The sequence below is a fragment of the Candoia aspera genome, chromosome 3, assembly GCF_035149785.1.
Source record: "Candoia aspera isolate rCanAsp1 chromosome 3, rCanAsp1.hap2, whole genome shotgun sequence".
Lineage (NCBI taxonomy): Eukaryota > Metazoa > Chordata > Lepidosauria > Squamata > Boidae > Candoia > Candoia aspera.
The window spans coordinates 204,824,497-204,847,689 of NC_086155.1; the positions used below are offsets into that span (position 1 = coordinate 204,824,497).

The following is a 23,193-nucleotide window of genomic DNA, read 5'->3' on the forward strand; positions in this document are numbered from 1 at the left end:
CTTAAGACATGTGGACTTCAACTCCCAGAATTCCCCAGTCAGCATGCTGACTGATAAAATGGATTTGAAATACCTGAGCATTTAAAAATGACTGTGTCATGATACGATTTTGTATGTGACTGTCTTGCGCACCCTGTTATATAAAAGTTGTGGTGATCTGTTGGTTTTCCTTCCTTCACAGATAATTACTTGCATTTTAACTGAACGAAAAATTGTCTTCTTTTGTTCTGACTGGGCGCTGCTGACCCTTGTCTCCGAGTGCTTCATGTTGTACATTCATCCTATTCAGTGGCAACACACTTTCGTACCTATCCTGTCTCATCAGATGCTTGATTTTGTCATGGCGCCCACCTCCTTCCTCATGGGGTGTCACATCGACCACTTCGAAGAAGTTTGCAAGGTCGGTTGCAAATCATTATTCTAGATCTACCACTTTTATTTTTGTGCAAACTTCAGTGAAAACTGTGACTGTATTGCATCTGTTTGTCTCACTGATAAAAGTAGCATTTGCAATTGCTGCATATTCAGGAAATCTCTTGAAGTGACCACATTTTATCAGCTTGCCAATTACGGGAGACATTTAGATTGTTGAAGTGCACCATCCGGTCCTCTGTGACATACGTGTTACAGGGTCTTGACATAAACATTTATTTTTAAATTACTGTCTGAGGGAAAAAGTGGCATCCCTTTTTTTATTTTTAGTTTTTTTTACTAAAAAACACAAATACATTACCAAGTCAGTATCCATAGATTAGGTCAGTAGGTTAGCATATGCACAATGAGATTTCTACTTTCATGTATCAAAGATTCATTGTCTGTTAAAATAGCTGATTATTTTTAAGTCTGAAAGCCAAGAATAAGCTGCTTCATTGAAAGTACTTTTTATTTTTATTTATTTGAATTTATAAGCTGCCTAACTCTAAGCCACTAAATGCCCCTTTGAGTTCTGGATATTTGTAGCCTTGAAGGTTATTTCTGTAATAAAGTTTGGACAAATTGCCATGGATAATCACATGAGATACTCAAAACTATGACATCTTTGTGCCATGCCTCTAAACATGCTTCAACCTAACCTCCTTTTGTATAGCTAGCCCTCGCTTAACAACCACAGCTGGGACCGGCAACTCTGTTGCTAAGCGGTAGCCGTGGTTAAACGAGACTTCAATAAGTGAGTCATTAAGTGAGACTTCGTGTGACCACTACAGGTTTATGACCTCACTTCCATTTCCGTCATTAAGTGAATCACCGTGGTCATTAAGTGAGCCATCACATGACCGCGACTTGTGATTTCACTGCTAGCTTCTCCATTGACTCTGCTTGTTGGAAGCCAGCTGTAAAGTGAGCAAATGGCGATCGCGTGACCACGGGGATGCTGTGACAGTCATAAGTTTGAGGACCAGTCGTAAAGTTTCTTTTTCAGCACCGTTATAACTTAGAGTGGTTGCCGACTGCGCATTTGTTAAGCGAGGTCTACTTGTAAGTCAGTCTGTCTTCCCAATATTTGATAAGAAATGTTCCTACATTTTTGGTTCTTTAAACAAGCCAGATAGACTTCCTTAAACTAACCAGATGTGCATCCAGGCAATTGCAGGTCTTTTAAATCACTGGAATTCAGATATTTGGATTCTGTCTGGAGCAGGTACAACAGCAGTATTCCAAACCAACCACCAAGCCACAGACTGCAAGCATGCCCTCTTTTGTCCCTGTTTTTTGGCCATTTCCCTCTCTGTTTATGGCTTCAGCTCCCTCACTTGCTTACTCTCTTCTTATCCATGGACCTTGCGTGTCATTGCTGCCACTCAGGAGGCAGTTTCAGGCCAGAAGATTTGAGAAGGTTGATTTTCTTGCCTATATTTTTATCCCACTTTTTCAGAAAGTTACTTGCCTGACTCACACATACACACACCCAGATGCAAAACAGAGGTCAGGCTCTGCTTGCAGGCCAAAGACTGAAAGAAGAGGATATACAAGGAGACCAAGGTCGGCCCTTCAAGGCCTGGTACCCTGGCAGTGATCTGTCCTTCAGATGGAGCTGATCTGCCCTTCCTTGCACTGGCCGTTGTCGCTCCCCTGCCTGACCAGTGGATCAGGCCAGACTTGCTGTGGCTGAGAGCGGAGGCTAGATCTGCTGTCCTTCAGCAACTCAGTCCCAGGGAGGCAACCCCTTTTCTGCGCCACCTCATGCCAATGCAACTTTGTGATTCTATGACAGAAGGGATTCAAATTCAAAACTCCTAGCATTGTTCCCATGGATCTTTCCTTCATTTTGGCAGTTGGGCTTCCAAATCAACAGAACTTTGATAAATAATCTGCATTTAAGCTAAAATTAAAATTGTTTCTGTTGTTAGTCCGCCAAGGGTGATACTTGCCATAATGCCTAACATCCACTTTGGATTGTTACTTCTATTTTTAACTATTAATCTTTCTAATTTTTAAATAAACAGGAAGCTGATGACCTAATTCTAATTAACATTGATAATGGCGATATTGCTCAATCCAAGTCCTCTGAAGAGGAGACCGATATTCCAGATGTCCCACTTGATGCGGCAAGGGTTTTTATAACACGGTAAAAATATTTTGCTTGCTTCCATTATAAGTATCTGAAAAGGTCAGAACAAAAAATGTGGCTGGATTCACACATCACACAGGCATAAGCCTTGGTTTATAGTGGCAGGATTCATGGCTGAAGCTTAACTAAGAACATTCAAAATATGTACGTATCCAGCTATTGAGCTTGATTAAATTTATCTGTTGGATAAATAATTATTCTGAAGAGTAATGTATGGCAGTGTTTCTCAACCTTGGCAACTTTAAGATATGTGGACTTCAACTCCCAGAATTCCCCAGCCGGCATGCATCTTCAAGTTGCTAAGACTGAGAAACACAGATGTGTGGTATATAACCACAACAGGGTGCTGATGGAGGAAGGTGAAAATCAATTGTTGTTCCATGAACAAAGTTTCTTTGCTTTCGGGGGAAGTGAGTGCACATTTAAATTATAAATGTGTTTAAAATTACTTTCTGGCTAATCTGATCCAGTGAGTGGTGCTGGGTACTTTAGCAGAATACCGAATCCTAATGTTCAGGAAAGGCTTGATGACGGACTTTAAATAAAGTTTGGACCAATCCAAGCTTCATATAAAGGAACTAATATATGTGGTTCTGCTCCCATAGAATTATCTTGAGCTAGCAGAAGCAGACCACCTTTTTTCCCTACAAGAATAGCCCCCCATCCCTATCTTCAGCTGTTTGTTCAAGCAGCATGTCTAAATTCTGTGCAGGCATTTTACCAGTAGATGGAATAATAAAACATTGGTGCTTTGGAAAAACCCGAATAGCCACTCTTCCTGAATGCAACAACATTAAGGAACCATTCTCTTCCTCCTTCAGGTCTGAAAATCTTCAGCTACACTATGACCTTCAGCTCTGCCACCTTGGTTCCTCTATTGACTTCACTGAAATACAGGGGCGCCGGAGAAATTGGCAACAGAAATTGAATTCTGAAATTCAACAGATTGCTCTGCAGTTAATCGTCAATATCTTTAGGTGGGTGTTGAAAGGTTTCTTTTGGCTGCCTTTAGATCTTCTCTCAACCTTGATACTATCTTCTGTTCAGAAACTGGAACCCTACTTTAAATAAAGGAAAAACAGATTTCAAAGGTTATTGTCAGCATCATACTGATTGTTAAAAAAGATCCCCTGGTCCACACTGGAGGCTGTTTAGTGTTCTTGATGTGTCCTATGAAATCTGAGTGAGAAAGCCATCCCAAAGTGTTCCAACCACAGTTCTGAATAATCATGAACTCCCTGGGTGTTTGATGTAGGTTGTGAGGGTAAGCCTTTCAGTGGCTGTTTGGTATTGGCATTTAACCCCCTATATTTCTTACAGCGTTAATGCTTCCTTTTCTACTGATGCAGATCCAGCATTTCCTGATCTCTTGATGATATTTAAGATTCTTGAAAGAAAGAGAACCCAGCAAGTTTGTATTCTGCATCCATCTTTTCAGCAGTAACTATGTTGTTATCTTTTGCCTTTACCAAGGCTGGGAACCTTATTAGTAACCATATCATAAATGATCAGGAAGCATTCAATCTGTTAGCAGGTTCCTAATGCCTGTAATTCTTTGTTGATGATACCAAAAGTTTTTGCAATAATACTGCATCCTGTGGGTAAAAATGGAAACTAAACCTATAGGGTGAGGATCCTTGGCACAAAATCAGAGGCTCCTGCTTATAATCAAATCGTTTTTTTCCAGCTGAGGTTTTAAGGTGCTAAAAAAATTAGGATTGCTGTTGTCATAAGTATTTGACTACAGTGTAGTGCTTCATAATGCAGAGCTAAAGCCAGTGATGTTTTGCCTGCCAGCTGTTTCTCCTTCTCCCTTTTTTTCCAACTTTGACTTTTTTCTGTTTTTCTAGTCGTCTTTACTATCAGTCCCAGTTCACTGATTATGCGTCATAAAGTCATTAGGTAATCCTATTTTATCAACAGAGAGGTGAAAGACCATTTGAACTACGAACACAGAGTATTTAATAGTGAAGAATTCTTGAAAACAAGAGCGATAGAAGACCAGCCTTTTTACAGAAAGGTAAGCCAGAACTAACATGAATTGTTTTGTTAGTTCATATTGTAATTTTAAAAAACAAACGAAGATTTTATATTTATTTATTTATTTATATAAATTTCAAGTTTGGTCATTGCCCATCTCCCTCAGAAGAGGGACTCTGGGCAGTTCACAGTAAAACTAAAACTAAACACAGATTGAAATACAATAAAAACAGTACCATTTCAATATAAATATAAATATAAAATATTAAGTCCAGGATGGGAATATTAAAAGTTCTGATCTAAACTCATGAGTACACGGAACCATTTTAAGACACTAGCCACCCCCAGGATTGACTACCCCCAGGATTGACTAATGGACAGGAGCTCTGTTTAAGGGATACAGAAAGGATTAATTCACCTTTGCCTAATCCCCTGAAGCACAGGTAATGTTCAAGCCAGTCTTCAAAGGCATCTCTGCTTTGGAGCCACATATCCGTCTTTGCCCTTCAGTTTTCAACGTTGGTCAATTTATCAGTCCTCCAATTCACGAGTAATACGCCCATCTTCCTATCAGATAAATATGGTATATTTTACATTAATTTTTTTTTTAATGTATGGTTGCGTGCCTCTTCAGGGTGTGTGGGAGTTATTTAGGATGAAATGTGGCCGATAGAAGAAATAAACTGCTTATTCATACTATTTGGATTGCTCTCAGTCAGATTCAATTGTCAGTTCCAGCCAAGTGTTACAGCGTTGCCCTAACCCCAGTCTGGTGATTTTAGCCTTGAAGATGCAGTTGGACTCCGTACTGCATCACAGCAAAAGCAGGCTGGATGAATTTTTAAAAAGCTGCACATGTTCACCAACACAAGGAAGTTCCAGAAATATTTTGTACTTCTCTCCCACCAGTAACCACAGTTTTTGTCCAGAATATAACACAGAGACCGTTGCTGTAACAGTCCTATTTTAAGTACGCAGAAATCCAGTTTAAAAGGGGAACTTCTGAAACATATCACTGGAAATCTAGCGTAATGGTGGTAGTGTTGATAAGTGTTTTCTGTTGTGTTTTGCAGGTATTAGAAACCTATATGTTTCACTCTTTTCTCAAAGCCCGCCTTAACAGAAGGATGGATGCTTTTGCTCGCCTAGAACAGAGCACCGAAAATGACGAAGATAGGTAAACCTGTTTCGTTTCACGTATTTTGTATTGTTGCCTGCGTGAAGTGTACCCTGGAGGCTGTAATGGTTGCCTATTCTAACATACTCAGGTCCACAAGTAGGTTCTTTAGGAAAACTGGTTTATTGAAAGAATAGTATGCAAATACAGAGAAAGCTGAGAATGAGAGAAAGCGCGCCAAATACAAACTAAAAACCCTCGCTCCAAACCCGATCCCGCCCCTCGCCCTGCCATAGCAACCACCCCCTCCCAGGTGTTGAGGAGTTTTCGGCCTGGGAAAGTAACCTTGAACACATGCAATAACCCAAACATACATTCCAGAACAACAGCAAAGAGATTACAGCCCGGCACGGCTGAAACACCCCTCCCCGCAAATGACAGACACAGATCAGGAAACTGACATGCGAAACGTTACGATGCACCCAGAACATTGGAACGATGAACATGACAGAGGCACTACAGTAGCTTTATTGTGGAGTATGATTTATAAATTATGGTGTCAGTTGGCCACGTAATTCAGTTCCAGTAAATGTTACTGTTTGTGGAACAGTGTCAGCTGAAATTTATAAAATAAACGAGCAGAATATAGTGTAGAACAATCACTAAGTTGCTAGCTGTATAGATCTATGTTATAGATTATGCTACTTGGCTATCATCAAGAGCCAGTTGGTGAAGACGTCGGGCTAGAAACTGGGAGACTGGGACTTCTAGTCCCACCTTAGGCACAAAGCCGGCTGGGTGACTCTGGGCCGGTCACTCTCTCTCAGCCCTAGGTAGGAGGCAATGGCCAACCACTTCTGAAAATACTTGCCAAGAAAACTGCAGGGACCAGTCCAGGCAGTCACCAGGAGTCAAATAAAAACGTGGATATAATCCAGTTGGAATTAATATAGAGTGAATTTTGTGTTTCCTTTAGATTCAACTTAATGATCGGTAGTCCAAGAAGGCTGACGATGGAGAAAATGGTTTCTAAAAGATTTAATCCTCAGTATATGCTCAGCAGGCGCATGGGAATGAGCTTGCCTAATCTGCAAGATATTAAGCCGAGGGATGGTCCAACGAGGAATTCATCCCTTCGAAGTATAAACACTATGCAAGGTAAGAGGAAGAAATGCCTGGCTGCTACCATTGCTGCTTTACTTATTTTAGAAAAAAACATGGCATTTACTTATGTGACCTGTTGTGGTTGGAGGAGAGTGGGAAGTGAAGACTCAGATCGCTTGCAATGTGCCATAAAAGCACAGAAACCCCCCTCAGCTCTTTAGAACATGTGCTGCTTCATCAGTCACTTACTCTGACAGTTTTGTGCTGGGACATAAGGCTTCTTGAAGAACTGGGTGCTGAGGGCCCATTTCAGAAGGAACGTAGGTTAGAGCGGTGTTTCTCGACCTTGGCGAGTTTTAGATGGGCGGACTTCAACTCCCAAAATTCCCCAGCCAGCTCAGGAGTTGAAGTCCACCCAACTTAAACTCGCCAAGGTTGAGAAAACATTGGATTAGAGGACGACATAAGAAGTGAATTCAGAATGTTTGCCTCGCTACTGATTTGCAGGCCTCCAACTCGTTGTCAAAGTACATAGAGGGTCGCATTGCAAAAGGAAAGATCAGATTCAGATCTTCCGCCTTTCTTGATGCCTTGAACTGCATCTTGTTTGAAAGCGAGTGTAACCTCCCGCAAAACTCCCTTTATTCGGTCTTACCCATCAGTCTGTGATCTCTTCTAGGAGAATAAATGTGTGGAAGATCGAAATGAAACCAGAACTTTAACAGGAACCCTTGGCGCCTTTGTAAACAGCTCTCATCTTCTCCTTTTCTAGATAAAAGGTTGACTTCTAAACCGATCAGCACTTTCAAGATTCCAGAAATCCACTTTCCACTGATGAGTCAGGGTGTCCAGTCTTACTACGTTGACTTTATTAACCATCTCAGCAGAGCTATAACAATTTTGTCACCAGAGAACTCTGGACTTTTAGCGAGGTATTTCTACCTTCGGGGACTTATAGGTTTGATGCAAAGAAAATTCCTAAATGCACTTTCGGACTTCCAAAATCTGTACAAGACCGACATAAGGATATTCCCTACTGACCTTGTGAGAAAAATGATAGAAACGCTTCCACCGTCGGACCGCTCCCAGGCAGATCAGAAACCGGAACTGAAGAGGTTGATAAGTCAGCTGTTGGATAAACAAAGGGAAATAACCAAAGTAGATGATCATGTGAAAAAGTTTGAGTTGCCAAAAACTCACATGCAGGTGAATGACTTTGTAAAGCGCATCCAGGAATCTGGGATTGTCAAAGATACTGACACAATCCATCGGTTGTTTGATGCATTAACAGTAGGTAAGAAAAGGAAAAAAAGAAGAAGAAACATTTACTCACACTTGGTTAGAATTTTTCAAGCTCTTAGGGTTTTCTGTCGTGAATATAGATCCTCATGCTTGGATAGATGTGCCCTTCCTTCTTAGTACTTCCTTAAGTGAGGTCAGATCAACTTTCCACAAGCCGGCATCATCAACCGGAATGCTATTCTTGGATTAATAGCAGTAATAAATTTGCAGTTACGGAAACCTGGCCGGAGGAGGAAGTTGAGCCTTTGTACTTTTGCTCCTTGTTTTTCCTTTCTTGCCCTCGTCCTCCACTCATCCACCCACGTTTCTCCTGCGATGGCCACGTTACACGTTCCCCTTGATCTGTTTCAGTTTACAGTGTATAACTGTAAAGGCTTTTTAGCACTCAGAAGAAGGAAAAGAGAGGAGTCTTTGTGAACAGATGGGCATTGGTGGTCAAAACAGAGCAGCTAGGAACAACTGCTTATTTGGAGTGGGGTGGGTTTGAGTAGTTGGACCTATGCACGTGAGTGTGCTTTTAACGTTGAAGCAGTTGTGCGGATGAAGGGTATTGAACCTCACCTCAGTTCGTTTTGTTATTTCCCATCTTTTCCTTGTAGCCTAGTACACGTTTACTTCTTGAGGTGGGCTGGGGTAAAAGGGTCCGGAGCAACAGCAGTGGGATGGGAAAAGGAGTGGGCCCTGCTCAGTGAATTATGAGTGAAAAATGTGAAGACAATACCAGAGTGCCTCTTAAAATTACACTGGGCAGCTCACACCTCCTCCCTTTTTGTAGAGCTTGATGTACAGGGGATCTGGAAGTGTTCATTAAGATAAACGGTTTCTTAATTTTAAGGGCAGCAAAAACAAATTGACCCAGACACGTTCAAAGACTTTTATACCTACTGGAAGGAAACGGAAGCAGAAGCTCAAGATGTCAACCTGCCACCAAGAGTAATAGAACACCTGGACAAAAATGAATGTGTTTATAAGTTGTCAAGCTCCGTAAAAACTAACAGAGGAGTTGGGAAAATCGCACTGACACCGAAGCGCTTGTTTCTGTTGACCGAAGGAGCTTGTCCTGGCTACGAAGACATTGCAAGGTTCAGAGATATCGAGGTGAGCGAAACAAAAATAGTGAAGAGCCTGATCTTTTTTTTTTTCTCTTTTACTTACTTATCCTAAAACATTGAAGGAATAGAATAGACAACCAGATAAAAATAAAAAAAGGAGAAAGGGCATAGCGGATGGAATAAAATATCAGTAAATATAGAAGGAATTTACAGTTGCCATAAAATTTGAAATTATATTGATTAAATGATTAATTGAGTATATTACACTTGGCTCATTATGTCATCTTGAGAAAAAATTATAAATTAGTATAAAGCTCTAAAGGTTAATCTTGATATTGATGTCACCACTATTTATCATTATGTAAAATAAACACACTTTATCTTACGATGTAACGTAAGTGGAAATGAGCTTGGGAAATGGCCCAGAGATGCTGCCTAGGGAATGGTCAGATAAGAGATTGCATAGCCCAAAACTGGATAGTAGGTGGGGCAAGAGGCTCAGAAGGGACCCTCCCTAGTTTCTTGGGCTGCAAAGGAGACGACGGGAGATTGGTACTTTCAGCCTTGCAAGATTCTGTTAATGTAGCTGTACAACAAAGTAGAATTAGTTCATCTGGTCGTGTTTCCTGTCTGGTCTACCTGGCAAGGTTGACAAAAAAAGTAAAAAAGAAAAATGAATATTAAAAACAATCAGTAAAAAACAATATTAAGTTCTCAATTCCCTCCCATTGTACCCAACTGGTGATTGCATCAAATTATATATAAACATTAAAATTACTTGTGGCTTACATGTTTACATCAAGTATTTCCCCCTTAAAACCATCTTCTAAATCACTGTCTCTCGGCCTTTGCAACTTTAAGATGTGTGGACTTCAACTCCCAGAATTCCCCAGCCAGCATGCCGGCTGGCAAATTCTGGGAGTTGAAGTCCACACGTCTTAAAGTGGCTGAAGTTGAGAAACGCTGCTCTAAATATCTAAGTGCCTTGTTGTGTGACATGGAAGCCATTCTTGCTCCAGGTTAGTCCAACTTCTGTATCGAATGTATGCTGTTAATTTTGCCATTGCGGCAAATATCCCAGGTTTGGTCTCCCAGTCCGATATTGTCAGCAAAGTATGAATAGCCTGATTTTAAGGATGCTTAATATATACAGTATTAGCAATTATGAGGCTAACGATGATTCTACTCCTGCTTCTGCAGCATTTTTGGCAATTTGTTCAGCTTTGTTCAACAGCACTGGAAAGCCTTCAGAAGTGCTGTGTCCCAAGTACGTGAGAATGATTCTCCAGGCCCCTTGAGGTATCCTCAGCGCCCTGCTGAGTCTTGAATTAGGATCACCTTCCATAGCCACCTGGATAAGAATTTTGTTCTTTAAAATAACAGGGTGGAGCTAAATTGTGGAAGTGCTTCATTGCCCCAACTTTGTTCCTATAGATGAATTTAATTCCTTGGGGGGGAAAGCATCACCAGTGATGTTTCCTTCTGAAGCCTCTCAGTTCAAGCACCAGCAAGGATGGGTCTGAGGAAAGCTGCCTCTGAGTTGAAACATGTCTTTGATCTTGGCTTAAATGCAGACAGGTCCACAATTCCAAAGTGTGCTTTAGGGAACTTTTATCACATCCTGGTTGATATCCAAACTATTTATTTCCCCCCTCAAACAGAAAGATGCTTACATCAGCTAGATGCAGCGCCGTATGGCCGGTCATCAAAACAATAGCCCATGCCCTGTAGCACCTACCGTCCAGTAGATCGTGACCTGGTGATCTACATTATCGGGCCTGCTCCTTGCTAGGTGGAGGGGCTGGATCAAGTCTGAGACTATGCAGTTTTTACCAATGGATATTAAGAAAGCTTTTAAGAAAGTCACTAGCTTCTGCTCTATTGCAGTTGCCATTAGAGGTCAGCAGGCTTACAGTCTCCTTGGCCTGGATCAGTTGGCCATTGTTTAGGCAGCTAACATGGTGGCTTATTAATATCAGTTAATGCCTTATTGCTTATCACTCTTAATTTTTAATTTATGCATAAATTTATTTGATTCTATGCGTTTTTCATTCTACTTGTTCTGTAAGCGTTTCTTTTTTTAAAGTGATCTCTGATGGTAAATAAAGCAATAGAATAACTAAAGCGAACATTGGTAGTTCTTGCTCTAATATCTTTGACATGCCTGTGCAAATCAGGATGCATCCCTCCCAGAACGGAGGGGTGGGTCCAGAGGGCAATGGCTTGAGGGAGAACAGATTGGCAGCCCTGAAAGATGCAGAGCAGGCAACTGGGGGCCTTCCAGATGTGTTAGGGTCTCATTCCTCACCAGGCTGGGCTCATGGCATTTGTAGCAAAAGCATCTGGAGAGCACCAAACTGCTTTCTCCACACCATGAGAGTTTGGGGGAGGGAAGGGCCACGAGAAAAGATGAAAATGGAACAATATGTTGCCTCATTGGGGTTCTGAGCTCCCCGTTTTCTGTGTCCTCCTCCTGCAGGAAGTGAAGAATACCACAGTTACTTTCCTGCTTCTCAGGATTCCTACCCTGAAGATAAAAGTCAAGTCCAAAAAGGATGTTTTTGAAGCAAATCTTAAATCCGAGTGCGACCTTTGGTACTTGATGGTGAAAGAGATGTGGGCTGGGAAGAAAATGGCAGATGATCACAAGGTTAGGATGCTGCATTGGCGGTGGTTAAAAATATTTTTATACTGTTACTATCTTGTGTCTTCTCAGATTCGTATTTAATGTGCCTTTTCCAGATGGCAAGATTAACAATTAAGCAGAGCAAGTTTCGTCCAGGGCTTCCATATTAATGAACTTGACATCTTCTCTATCTGTAGTTCAAACAATGGTTGGAAAATCTTCATATCTGCAGTTCTTCCCACTTTTTCTTTCTTGCAGCATTCATATTCCTTGATCTGAGTTTATCCTGACCCACCACAAGTAACATGAGAGTCATAATGTTACACAAATGGCTTTGTAGATGGATAATACCCAAAAGAAATATCAGAAATGGACAACAGGATCAGAGTAGATAGTGTCTGGCTGTTCAGTTTTCCAAGGAGTCTCCAAGGAGTATTCTTTAAAGATGTCAAGCATCACATCTCCCTGGATTGTTTCAAGCGTCTCCTGCTGCTGCTATTAGCCAATTACATTGATTAGCCTTTGGATCCAAGGAATGAATTGATTATATTCAAGATTTTAATTGAATTTGTCTTTTCCAAGACCCCAGAAATATGCTTCCTCTCCCCAAGAATAGAGAGTTCCAGTTTAAGAAATGAAATCTTCATTTTTGCATTCAGATTTGGATTTATGATATGCAGAATATTGTATGTTAGGAGGCACTGTCAAAGAACTTCATAGATGATCAAGTGTAAATTGGGGGAAATGTGAAAAATGGAATCTCACAGACACAGTACGTGCAAGTTGCAATCATGGTTTTGTTCATCTGTTTCTCACCCACCCACCCACCACCATCCCACCCCCTCCACTTTCAGGATCCACAGTACCTTCAGCAAGCGCTTACCAACATCCTTCTAATGGATGCGGTAGTAGGTGCGCTGCAGTCCTCCAAAATGATATATGCAGCTTCGAAGCTATCTTACTTTGACCGGATGAAGAATGAAGGTGAGCTGGGTGATAGTCTAGATGCAGTCTTTTGTAGGGTGAAGTATGTGGTCCTCTTTATATTCCTGTGTTGGGCTGTAGGCCAAATGCGAGCTGCGAGTGACCCTAATGCCTCCTAGCCTGGCCTAGTTCTGCAGGATTCCAGGAGCTGCTGTGGACCATCCGGATGGTTTTCTCTACGGAGACCTTGCCTTTTCTCCCTGATCTATCTTCCCTCAATCCTGTCTGTAAGTTTTTTCTTTTGGCCCTATAAGCACTTGTAAAAATGTATGTCTCCTGTTTGGTCCAGTGCCCATGATGGTCCCCAAAACGACGTCTGAAACACTAAAGCACAAGATCAATCCATCGGCTGGTGAAACTTTCCCACAAGCAGTGGAGGTCTTGCTCTATACACCAGGTATGGAATTGGAGGTGGCCTCACCTCTTGATGTAACCTATCCCACTTCCTCCATTTCTTAGAATGGGGGTATATAGTTTCTCAACAACTGTCGCAGGTACTGGTCTAGACAGAGACATGCCTAAGCCCATCAGCTTCATGGCTGGGAGGGGAGATTGGACCCCTGGCTCCTCACTAAAGGCCAACGTTGAGTCTGCTTGGGATCTGTTCAGAATCCAAGATCTATGCTTTATAAACATGAGAAGGTACTTCAGCAAAAGATGTCCTAAGCTTCCGTAGCATTCCTTGATAAAACATCAAAAGTGTTGCTGCAGTTCCTTTGAGTTGCCCATTGTGCAGACTGGACCAATGGGGTTGACAGCAGAACCTCTGAGCTAGTGCAGATCTTGGGAGTGCCATTTGTTTTCCTTGATTCCAAGTGTGTAACATAATTCTCCAATCGTAGGACAACTGGAACCCACAGAAAAGCATGGAGATGCCCATCCAAAATTATGGTGTGCTTTGAATGGAGGCAAGGTTGTGGTCTTTGATGCATCAACGTGGTCTCTGCAGCACTGTTTTAAAGTGGGGACCTCTAAACTGGTAGGTGGATTGACAGTGGAGTTATCACATAAGTTCAGTTTTAAAATAATGCTTAGGCATCCTGCCAGCCGGCTGGGGAATTTTGAGAGTTGAAGTCCACAATCTTAAAGTTGCTGAGGTTGAGAAACAATAAATTAGTAATACAACTCCTTAAGTTGATAGTAGGTTGCTGATTGATAGCAAAGGCCAGGAGTAGGCAGGGAATCTGCTGGTGAATGTGCTTCCCCATAAGCTGGTGTCCCTTGTTTAAGGTCCCAAGAGGGGAAGGACCATATGTACTTCTCCAGCCTCTTCTTCTGAAGAAAACCATGCCTGTTTTAGGATCTCCCGCTCTAAAAGGAGCATGTTAAAGCAGTTGCATGTGCTGCTCCTAATTAATGGTTGTTTCTGCTCTGGAAAACACTCCACTTTCTATTTTAGAAAGATCAGCTGCCTGAGAATTGCTGACCAGGTTCATATCTCACACTAAGCTGTAAGTTATGATTCACAGGGTACAGAGGTTGTGTTTAGGGATATTAGGTTGAATTTAATGAGACGCTGACTCCCACTTTACAGCCCTCCTCCTATTATATCAGCCTTTGATATAGCTTGATATAATATATTGAAATAACTAATATTTCTCATGTACAAGTAGATTAATACATTTTAGTAAACAAGGTGGGGAAGTCAAGTAGGCTCTTGAGAATTTTTGCATTACATGGCTGGTCTTTCTTTCTTTCTTTCTTTCTTTCTTCCTTTCTTCAGAAATGTATGATAATGGCAGAACAAAGTCAAGTTTGGATCGGCTCTGCAGATTCCATCATCTATTTGATCAACACCCACAGCATGTCTTGCAATAAGCAACTGAATGACCATCGCTTTGAAGTTGTGGACATAGTTGTGGAGAACAGAGAGAACGTACCCAGGTGGGTGGAGGACAGCAGGGGTGGTCCTTATTAAGAATCCAGAGGATGAATGTCAGGAGGAGCCAGTGGCAGGGATACCTGATCTGGATAGTCTAGAATTGGCCAAGAGCTGGTCTAGGTCTCCGGTGCAGATAGCGTGGGGACTCCCTTTTGTCACGGTGCAATTTCCAACCGAGTGGTCTTCGAGTGAATGCTGAGAGAAATGCAAGAGATTCTCCTAGCTGCCTTTAAAATGTCCTGAGGGCCTGGAAGGTGATTCTTTACAAACAAAGACGTTTTTTAAAAAATCAAACCGTTTTAATCCTGAGGACACACTGCTTTCCAGTGTTCACAGTATGTCCAGGTGAATGATACGTGGGTGGGACCATCTTGTAACAGGGGTAAGCCCATTGGGCTGGCTTCATCGCTTGTATCACCAAGTCTGTGCTTCCAAAAGCCGCCCTTGAGCCATTAGGGAGAAACCTGTGTTCAGGAGTGACCCTCGTTAGTACGTTAAGCGAACGTACACAGCACAGACCAAGTTCATGGCTTGGAAGGGGAAATCCAAAGATTGCATGGAAGAGACCAGCAGGTTCAAATCCGGTTGTGGGGAATTGCCACTGAAAGACAGGGAGGAAGTGCAGGTGGCCGATAAATTTAGAAATCCATCTAACTTTTCATGGCAGAAGTTGCTTGTGGATTGGACTGAAGACACAGTAGAGATGGTATCTGCTGTGCTGGTTTTTACGTAGGCTTGTAAGAAGTGTGTCCCTTAATCCCTTGCACTGTCAGCAGCGAGGCGTATTCGTGCAGCGTGGATGGAACAGTGATTGCCTGGAACATCAGCACTTTGAAAGTGAACCACCGATTTCAGCTGCCCCATGAAACGGTCACTTCGATTCAGTTCCACAAGAATCGGCTCTGGTGCTGTGAGTTTTCTGCGTTGCGCTGGTTGCCTTCTAAAATACTTTCCACTAAAAGGGCATGCCTTGCCTTTAATCTCAGCCGGTGGCCCCTTCCGTCTTGCTGTGCTTTTCCTGGGTTATCCAAATCAATCTTGTAGACTGTGTGTGTGTGTCTGTGTCTAAAAAGTCAAGAGGGCAGCTGTCACAGGTCACATCTTGATTTCCTTGAACCTTGAACCTCCCCCCCCCCCAGATTCCCCTCTATGTAGATCACCTGTAGCCTTCTGAAACACATAAATGGGATGCTTAAGTGCATCGCCAGAGACCATTAGGGCAGTAATTTTTCCTGTGTAAGCTGCAGAATTTTTAGATGATGTGCTAAGAGTTTCAGGGTCCTCCTGTGTGGTAGAGCGAAAGTCTCTGTTGAGTTAACTCCTGATGACTTCATGGACACATCCATGCTGTTTTCTAGACAGCAATACAGGAGTGGTTTGCCTTTGTCTTCCTGGATGTTTTTTTACTTCCTAGTCTATTCTGTAGCCCTGGGATCTCCTGGTGGTGTCCCATCCACCAGGTCCAACCTCACGGCTTTTTGAAACCTAAGTCCTGTTTTAACAAGGATGCTAAGTTATCACCTTTTAGAAATATTAAAGCCTTGTCTGTTAAAGCAAGAAAAAGTAGAACATACCTACATCTCCAAATAATGTTTTCTATTATGCAACCACCCAGTTTCATTCCCATGATTTTCCTGGATGGCATTCATTCATTCATTCATTCATTCATTCATTCATTCATTTCCTATTTACCATTTAGAGCTCTCTTGCTTTTCACCTTTTGTCCCATCTCACCATCTTTTGTCTTTGATGGAGTTATTTCAAGGCCTAAACTCCGCACGTATTTGTTTTAAGGTGTACAAGATTGCATTCTTGTAGTCACCACGACTGGGCTTCTTCGCCAAAAGGTGAAACTGGACAACATGGCAACTGAGTTCCTTATGCCCTTGCTCTGTTTCCAGCTGTTTCCCCAGGTAACTTACCATACGATTGTAATTCTAAATGGACAGTTGCCGCTTCAAGCGAAGCCCGCAATCCAGAATATTCTGTACAGTTGTGCACTTCTTCCTGCTTTTCTGCTTTTGGCCGCAGAGAGACGAGGTGTGGGCTTCATGCACTGGGAGCAGCGAGCTCTTTATCTGGAATATGGCGGATCTGTCCACCCCCTCGCGGAAGATGAGCCTGCAAGACTGTTCAGAAATCACCTGCATGATAAAAGTGAAAAACCAGGTACAGCGAACCTGTAGGGATCCTTCTTGCTTTTTTCTGCTGGCTTTTTGAGGGATTCTGGGCAGGATATGGGTGTCCTGGAATATGGGTGACCGTGAGTCTGACGGTTTGCTTCAAAGGACTTAAGAGTTAAAAAAAACAGGGTGGACCAAGAGTCGGCTTTCAGCATGGGCCAATTGCAACATGCTTTATTAATTCATATTTTTTCCCCCAGAGAAAATGTTACTGCGTTTAAGTCGTGCCTCAAATGAGTAAGGGAATATTTGGAAGAAAGTGGCAACCCAGTTGAACATTTAATGTAATTTATATAATATATCATCTGCGATGGGGCCAGACTTCTGGTTGCCCTCTGTATCTGTGCTTTTACATATGGCTTAACCTCTAGGAGGCAGCATATGTTTGTTGTATCCTACCTCCAGGTGTAAAACCAAGGAATATACATTGAAATAGTTTCCCTCTTTTAAGAGAACCTCTAGTACAGCCTTTCCCAACTTTTCAACCCTGGAGGAACCCTTGAAATATTTTTCAGGCCTCGGGGAACCCCTGCACATTCAGGCTCAAATATAGGTCAGAAGTTGCAAAATTATTATATTTGTTTCACGGTTAGGCCTGTATAGATGCATTAATGGTGTTCTTAAGCTGAAAAAGAATGAAACTTACCTCTTTAATGTGAAGTTGCCCAAATCTGAAGTAATTTTGTAATAAATTGTGATCTCCCAGGGAACCCTTAGTGACCTCTTGCAGAACCCTAGGGTGCCATGGAACCCTGCTTGAGAAACCCTGATCCGTTAGGAGGGCATGATATAATATTATAGTCCTATCTCTCTAGTCCAGTGTTTTTCAAACCTGGCAACTTTAAGATGTGTAGACTTCAACTGCCAGAATTCCCCAGCCAGCACACCCAGGGGAATGCTGGGAGTTGAAGTCCACACATCTTAAATTCACCAGGTTTGAAAAACACTACTCTAGTTTGAGAGCTCAAATAAGGGCGGTGTATACTATCTGTTGACTGGGGAAGGCAATGGCAAACCACCCCGCTCTATAGTCTGCCAAGAAAACGTCACGAAAGCAGCATCCCCCCAAAGGGTCAGGCATGACTCGGTGCTTGCACAGGGGACCTTTCACCTTTCACATACTTAGTCTTAGCCTGTTTTTTTTTTTAAATGTGTATCCTTGTTGGATGCATCCTTTTAAACCAGTCATGGCGTACTAAGCTACTAATATATTGTTATCCTTTGCCCTGATCCTAGCGAATGAGCTGGTATGAATGTTTTTGGGTGATTGATCAAGCCAAGATTTAGGCTGCTGCCTAAATCTTTGATTAAGCTACCATAGCCTGGGCTTAGAGTTTGCCTACCCTTTCAAGCAGCTAGGAGGATCAGTGGTGAAGTAGAATGGTTAGTTGTTCAGCATGGCTCAAGTCATGTTTTCAGTGATACCCAATATAATGCCTATACAATGCGCTTCTTTCAGATTGTACCCTTTTTCACATTTTCGTTGGCAGTCTCCAAGAAATGCTCAGCGTGATTGCATACACTGCCATTCTCTGTGTCCTTATTTCAGTGAAGTGCCTTTGCAAACAAACAAAGGTGGATGGGGTGGACAGACACTGGCCTTTACAGAAAACACCCCACTGAAAAAGGAGGATGTATAAAGACCCCTTAGAATGTGGGTATCTGGTGAAAAGCAAGTATAGCTAGTTGATGCTCACTTTTTACCATTTACTGTTGCTCGGGAAATTCCCTTTTCTGCTGTTGGTATTGGTATTGCAATAAATTATACAATAACTATGGAGGGGTGGTTGGATGGATGGAGAGCAAATAAAAACTTATTTGCTTTGTGTGTATGGATGTTAAAGCCATGAGAGATCCATATTCAAAGGGGAAAAGGTGATCTGGGGTGGATGGATGCACTCATGTCACAATGCCTTAGAGAAGCTCCATCTTTTCCTAGACTTGTGTGGCTGCTATAAAAGGAGCGTTCAGTCTAAGGAAGCAGCAGAAGTGTAACGGGCACACCCCTGCACATTCTGAGTCTCCTTTCCCCCTTCGATACGGCTTGCTGGACACCTCTGATACATGCATCTTCTAGAAGTTTTATTTCCTTTTCAGATGTGGGTTGGTGGCCGAGGACTTTCCCAAGGCAAAATCAAAGGAAAGGTCTACGTGGTGGATACGGAAAAAAAATTGGTGGAAAAAGAGTTGGTTGGACACACTGATGTCGTGACGTCCTTATGCTCTGCAGAGGATCGATATGTTTTGAGTGGAGCTGGAAAGGAAGAAGGGAAGGTTGCAATCTGGAAGGTTGAAGAGAGTTTGGGGTTCCAGTTCATTTAATGTCATTTTAAAACCTGAATATAGAAGTTAATGTTGTTTTCCAGTAAGTTTTGTTTAACTTACTGGATTGCTTTTCAACCACGAATGGCATACTAAGAAGAAAGTGTAATGGGGAATCGCTGGATATTTCTTAATATCAGAGTCCACTGAATCTATGTTTCAGAATCGGCGGGGCCCCTGTGTAATGGTTGCCTATCCTAAAATACTCTCAGACTCACAAGCAAAAGCTTAACAAAATCTGGCTTACTTAAGAATAGTATGCAAGTACAAAGCTGAGAATGGAAAAAGCGTGCCAAATGCAAACTAAAAACCCTCGGTACAAACGAGATCCCTCCCCCCGTAGAATCTTCCCAGGCTCACAATCCCAGGTGCTCCAAACGGCTCCTGATGGTGCGGTGGAAAAGTCCTTGAGCCGAGCACATAACCCAAACACATTCCATTGAAATGAACACAGATACAGAGCTTGGCACAAGGTCAGCAGCATGGCATGTGAAACGTTACGATGTACAGTGCACATTGGAACAGTGAACGTGACACCCCGTTTTAGACTGTATAATCCGGTTCAGGGTTGCACTTCTGTGCTTGCCGAGAGACAAAACTATTCGGCTCTTGCACAGATTAAGTTATGAGCGTTGCCCTTTGATTTCACGAGATTTAAAATGAGGTATGTTGCTTGACCGGGCAGAGGCTTGCTCTGCTGTGTCTGATCCCAAGCTTGGAGCGGCTGCAAGAGGACTCTTCTGCCTTTGAAAACAAGGGGATTTCCTAAGAGACTTTATCCTTTTTTTTCCAATGGTGCTCTATTTTTCTTAGCAAGAGTGGTTTGGTGAAGGAAATCAAGGACTGTGAAGGCTGCTATTGTAAATGTTCAACAGGTTGAACTCTGCGTTCCTTAGAGAAACAGTTGGTATTTCATTTTGTCCATCACCTTCCAATTAAATGGAAAAAGACTCTTTGCAAGAAGGAGGCTTTCATTTGCTTAAAGGCAAAATGCGTCTCACCTACAAGGTCTTTCTCTTACAACATCTTAACTTTGGCTGTTATTTTCTCCCCCAGTCGGTACTTACGAACAAGCCCCCCCCCCCGCCGTTTTGAAATCTAAATCAGTAATTCCCCCACCCCAGTCCATTCTCCCCCACTTTTGCTTAAAACACTGAATGTCTGCAATAAACTTTAGTTCTTCCCAGCTGTGGATAGGAGGTTGAATAATACTATAAAATATTGTAAATATTAAAGAATTGTGTAAGATTTTTGAGTGCATTTATTAGAAGTTTAGCAGAAAGTGTTATCAAGTACGCATTTTATACAGTCCCATTGTGAAGGATGTCAGACTTCTAATAAAACCATGCCATTTGAAAATAGCTTGAGTGAGATTTTTTTTTAAAAAAAGATACCAGTATTAAATACCAAACAAAGAAATGCCAAACAAACATAGTATTAAATACCAGACAGACACAGCCAAAGAGCTTACAAAGAAGTTGGACATCTCACAGAGGACAGCGAATGCCAGACAAACAATCAAACAGAAAACAGAACCCTAATCAAGGAACTACCAAGGAGAAAACCACACCCCCACCAACGCGGGCAGGGCAAGCGACTGTATATAACCAGGGAGAAAACCCACACTCCCTTGCACTGATGGTGTTACCTAGTCAGGTGGTGAGACGTCTGCAAGCAAACAACCAAGCTCAGAGAGCACCAAGGACTCCACTACAGATATTCCCTTCTACTAAAAATGACAGTTAAGTCTGTCTGCTAACTTGTATGTTCCCTAGTACTCAGACTTTTTTTTTAATCGTATGGCAAAGCAGTTCGGTGTTCATGCTGCTTTTTCTTGCTGGGAAATCCTTGTGAAGTCCAGCAGCCCGATGTGTGGACTATTTAGCCATGACAGTACTCAGATCATTGAATATAGTGTTAAGGAGAATTTAATTCAGGTTTTAACTTCTGTCTAACCTAAAGCACTTGCATTCATAGATCTATGGAAATTGGAATGGAACGTATTGCATTGCCAATTCTGCCTTCTTCAAGGGGGATAAACCTTTTCAATTTGCAGTGGGAGAGGAGGAATACTGCTCAAAGAAATCTATTTTCATCTGTAGCTTGAAGATCCCTTATCAGTTTCTGGCAAACAGGTCATCAGCCCTGGATGCTCTTCTGCCTTTCCATCCAAGCATTGTGTTGAGGAACAATCACCACCTCAAGGGTTGCACAGACAAACTCTTTCATCCTAAGAAATCGCAGCTGCCTATAGCATTCTTGGTGCCATTACAGGCTGTCTATACAGGTAGTCCTCGACTTACAACCATTTGTTTAGTGACTGTTCAAAGTTACGACAGTGCTGAAAAAAGTGACGACCAGTCCTCACACGACCGTCACAGCATCTCTGCGGTCATGCGATCAAAATTCAAGCACTTGGCAACCGCCATGTATTTATGACAGTTGCAGCCTCCCGGGGTCACACGATTGCCATTTATGACCTTCCCAGATGGCTTCTGACAAGCAAAGTCAATGGGGGAAGCCAGATTCACTTAACAACCATGTGATCCACTTAACAACCATGGTGATTCGCTTAAAGACCACTGCAAAAACCTGGTCATAAAATCAGGTGTGCTCACTTAATGACTGCCTTGCTTAGCGACAGAAGTTCCGGTCCCAATTGTGGTTGTAAGTTGAGGACTATCTGTAATGCTGTGTAATCCAGTTGGAGATGTTGGTGCCATCATCCATTGAGGCCTGTGATAAATACCATGGTCATTTGGGTATTATGGGGGGCCAAACCAATACTATTGGAAAACTTCAGAAGGGTTTTGGGGGTGCTCTTGCTTTGCAAAATAACTGCAGAGTTACAGCAGGTAAATCTCTGAACGCTTTGAGGCAATTCCTCCTGGACTGATGAGGGATCCTGCCTGAGAAGATCAAGATCTTCCCCTTCAGGCAAGCTGCCACCCCATTGGAGGTGAGCTCCGATTGTCACTTCACCCAAATAGAAAAACCTCTTTAGCTCTTCCTTCACTCTTTTCTCTTGCCAGGATATTATTAAAGTAACTATAGCAGGCAAGACATGGGAGATGCTTCTTGTTAGGTTTCCCCGCTTAAAATGATGGGTCAAATTAAACCCAGCGTGAGGGACCTCAAAGGAGGAGATTAGCATACTGTCAGGAAGAGAGTACAGAGCCGTGTTTCTCAACCTCGGCCGCTTGAAGAGGTGTGGACCAACTCCCATGCTGGCTGGGGAATTCTGGGAGTTCACACCTCTTCAAGCGGCCAAGGTTGAGGAATGCTGGTATAGAGGGATCTACCTCCATGGCGTGAAACAGCAGCAAAGAATCCAGGATGAATGCAATGCTCAATGGCGTTCTCTTCAATCTTAGCAGAAAACAATGCTGCTGCGGGCCAAATTCTCCCCTGGTTGGTCTGGTGTTACAAGACTTACACCTTCTCAAGACAACACTACCCTGCACCATGCTGGGCACAATAAAGAGGCAGCTTCGCGCGTCCCTCCTTAGCCCAACTTTTCTTGTCCAACGGCTCTGGGTTTCTGGTTCAGTGGGTCACTGTCCATGGTATCAAGGGCCACGCTGACTGCAGCTTCTAGAAATTGCAGATCCAACATAGCCAGAAGGTGTCACGTGGGTGTCACAACTTCCCTCGCTTCCTGCTCGATTGTGCATTAATGTAGCCTTCTAGGCTAGGGATATCTTGCGTAGCCTCAGCTGCAAATACAGGCTAGAAGTGGTGGAAAATAGGGACCTTTCTTTTGCCACCTGTGCAGGCAGCCGCAAACTGGACTCAATTTGCTTTACTAGTACTATTACGAGCCAGGCCACCAGACATCCATGTCAGCTTTCAGGAAGAGTCATGGAAAAGACAGATGGTTATCAGTTTCTTCCCTGTGCTGAGCACTCAACTTCTGTGATTGGAACCTAGCAGTGTCACAATTCTTGAAGGATGTTTTAATTTACTGTAACACTACAGATAGTCCTCACTTAACAACCATTCATTTAGTGATGGTTCAGACTTACAATGGTGTTGAAAAAATGACTTACGACAGGTTCTCACAACTATTGCA

General features: G+C 42.5%; 1 protein-coding gene across 3 annotated transcripts in view; it reads left to right on the forward strand.

Annotated features, from left to right (window-relative positions):
• DENND3 (DENN domain containing 3) overlaps window positions 1–20,482 on the forward strand; it is a 40,261-nt gene extending 19,779 nt beyond the window's left edge. The window contains exons 7-23 of one of the 3 annotated variants that reach the window (XM_063299709.1): window positions 182–400; window positions 2,445–2,566; window positions 3,391–3,546; window positions 4,493–4,589; window positions 5,623–5,726; window positions 6,643–6,824; window positions 7,543–8,064; window positions 8,908–9,170; window positions 11,604–11,774; window positions 12,605–12,734; window positions 13,024–13,131; window positions 13,577–13,713; window positions 14,458–14,618; window positions 15,390–15,526; window positions 16,411–16,529; window positions 16,648–16,785; window positions 18,897–20,482. In XM_063299709.1, the coding sequence (XP_063155779.1) occupies window positions 182–400; window positions 2,445–2,566; window positions 3,391–3,546; window positions 4,493–4,589; window positions 5,623–5,726; window positions 6,643–6,824; window positions 7,543–8,064; window positions 8,908–9,170; window positions 11,604–11,774; window positions 12,605–12,734; window positions 13,024–13,131; window positions 13,577–13,713; window positions 14,458–14,618; window positions 15,390–15,526; window positions 16,411–16,529; window positions 16,648–16,785; window positions 18,897–19,121 (2,991 nt within the window). In that variant the 3' untranslated portion in view covers window positions 19,122–20,482. The remainder of the gene's footprint in view (window positions 1–181; window positions 401–2,444; window positions 2,567–3,390; window positions 3,547–4,492; window positions 4,590–5,622; window positions 5,727–6,642; window positions 6,825–7,542; window positions 8,065–8,907; window positions 9,171–11,603; window positions 11,775–12,604; window positions 12,735–13,023; window positions 13,132–13,576; window positions 13,714–14,457; window positions 14,619–15,389; window positions 15,527–16,410; window positions 16,530–16,647; window positions 16,786–18,896) is intronic. The other 2 variants (XM_063299711.1, XM_063299712.1) reach the window with 2 other exon arrangements.
• The last annotated feature ends 2,711 nt before the right edge of the window (window positions 20,483–23,193 follow it).